The 1,486-nt window shown below is 37.6% G+C and overlaps 1 protein-coding gene across 1 annotated transcript; it reads left to right on the top strand.

Moving 5' to 3' along the window:
* The first annotated feature begins 253 nt into the window (after positions 1 to 253).
* On the top strand, positions 254 to 1,192 carry LOC121449877 (vomeronasal type-1 receptor 4-like). The gene has a single exon (XM_041654543.1). The coding sequence runs from the start codon at positions 254 to 256 to the stop codon at positions 1,190 to 1,192; it is 939 nt and encodes a 312-aa protein (XP_041510477.1).
* The last annotated feature ends 294 nt before the right edge of the window (positions 1,193 to 1,486 follow it).

The following is a 1,486-nucleotide window of genomic DNA, read 5'->3' as shown; positions in this document are numbered from 1 at the left end:
TGTTCTTCCATCAATACATGCATTCTAAGGTATCAAGCATTCCTAACAACCATACATACATGGAAAGTAACTACTAAAAGAATTTTTTGAATGAGGTCATTTTATGTGGTCTAGGCTGGCCATCAACTCCTGAAGTTAATGTATCCTCTATTTAAGCCTCTTAGTATTAAAGATTTCTTCTTCCCCAACAAAACTGCAAGTATTTTTTTATTCCTTCTGCCAAGACAAACAGCTTGTCTATAGTCTGAAAGAAATGGCGTCAAATCACATGACAGACATCTGGAACCTCATAATTGGACTCATTTTCTTATCACAAACAACAACTGGAATTCTCGGAAATTTCTCACTTATGTTCTACTATGTAGTCCTTTACTATAAAGAACGTACATTAAAGCCCGCAGATATGATTCTTTTCAATCTAACAACAGCCAATATCATGATCATTCTCTCATCAGGATTGCCCCACACAATAACTCCTTTTGTGTTGAGGCAGTTATTGAATTATTTTGGATGTAGATTAATTTTTTACATTGAAAGAGTTGGCCGGAGTTTGTCCATTGGAACCTCCTGCCTCTTGAGCGTCTTCCAGGCCATGATGATCAGTCCCAGGGAATCCTGTTGGAAGGATCATAAAGTCAAAGTTTCCAGGTCTATTGGCTGCATCATTTCCCTACTCTGGCTTTTCTACATATTGATGCATTTCATTTTCTTTATCTACCCAATTATTGGAAGGAATGACAAAAACATGACAAGAACACAAGATTTTGGATACTGTCTTATTGTACTACACAATGAAATCATTAATTTACTGTTTATAGCATTGGTGGTGTTCCCAGAAGTCCTTTTTTCTTTGCTCATCATCTGGTCCAGTGGCTTTATGGTTGTCATCTTGTATAGACACAAGCAGAGGGTTCAGCACATCCGTAGAACACATGGTTCAAGCAGAAACTCCCCCGAGTCCAGAGCCACAAAGAATATCCTGGCACTTGTGTCTACCTTTCTTATTTTTTATACATTATCTTCCATCTTACAAGGCAGCATTACTCTTTCATATGATCACAACTGGTGGCTGACGAACATCACTTCATTTACTTCTCTGTGTTTTTCATCTTTTGGGCCATTTGTTCTTATGAATCATTACTCCTTTGTATACAGATTCAGTTTTGTCTGTTACAGTAATAAAAATTATTAAACCATGTTTTAAGTATGTAAATTGTCTTAGAGTCAGTGTGGGTTCACTTAGGTCCATGGAATGAAGGCAGAACCACTTTAAGGATGATTTTCGCCTTTCCATCTACAGGGGGCTCAGCATCTCTCAGACTGAGATGCTCTCCCTTAGATCATGGCATTTTTATTGTTATGTAACTTAACACTTTTAGCAAGTTCATTTTCACACCACAAACACCGTATCTGAGTATCTCAAAGGGATAATGCCAAATGAAAATTCTCTATTCAGCATACCAACCAGTGTGCAGGAGCTTTTCCA

The sequence above is a fragment of the Microtus oregoni genome, unplaced genomic scaffold, assembly GCF_018167655.1.
Source record: "Microtus oregoni isolate MIOR12 unplaced genomic scaffold, Mior012 000006F_ref0000085, whole genome shotgun sequence".
Lineage (NCBI taxonomy): Eukaryota > Metazoa > Chordata > Mammalia > Rodentia > Cricetidae > Microtus > Microtus oregoni.
The sequence above is the reverse complement of the archived record's forward strand: the minus strand, read 5'-3'. Positions and strand labels throughout refer to the sequence as shown.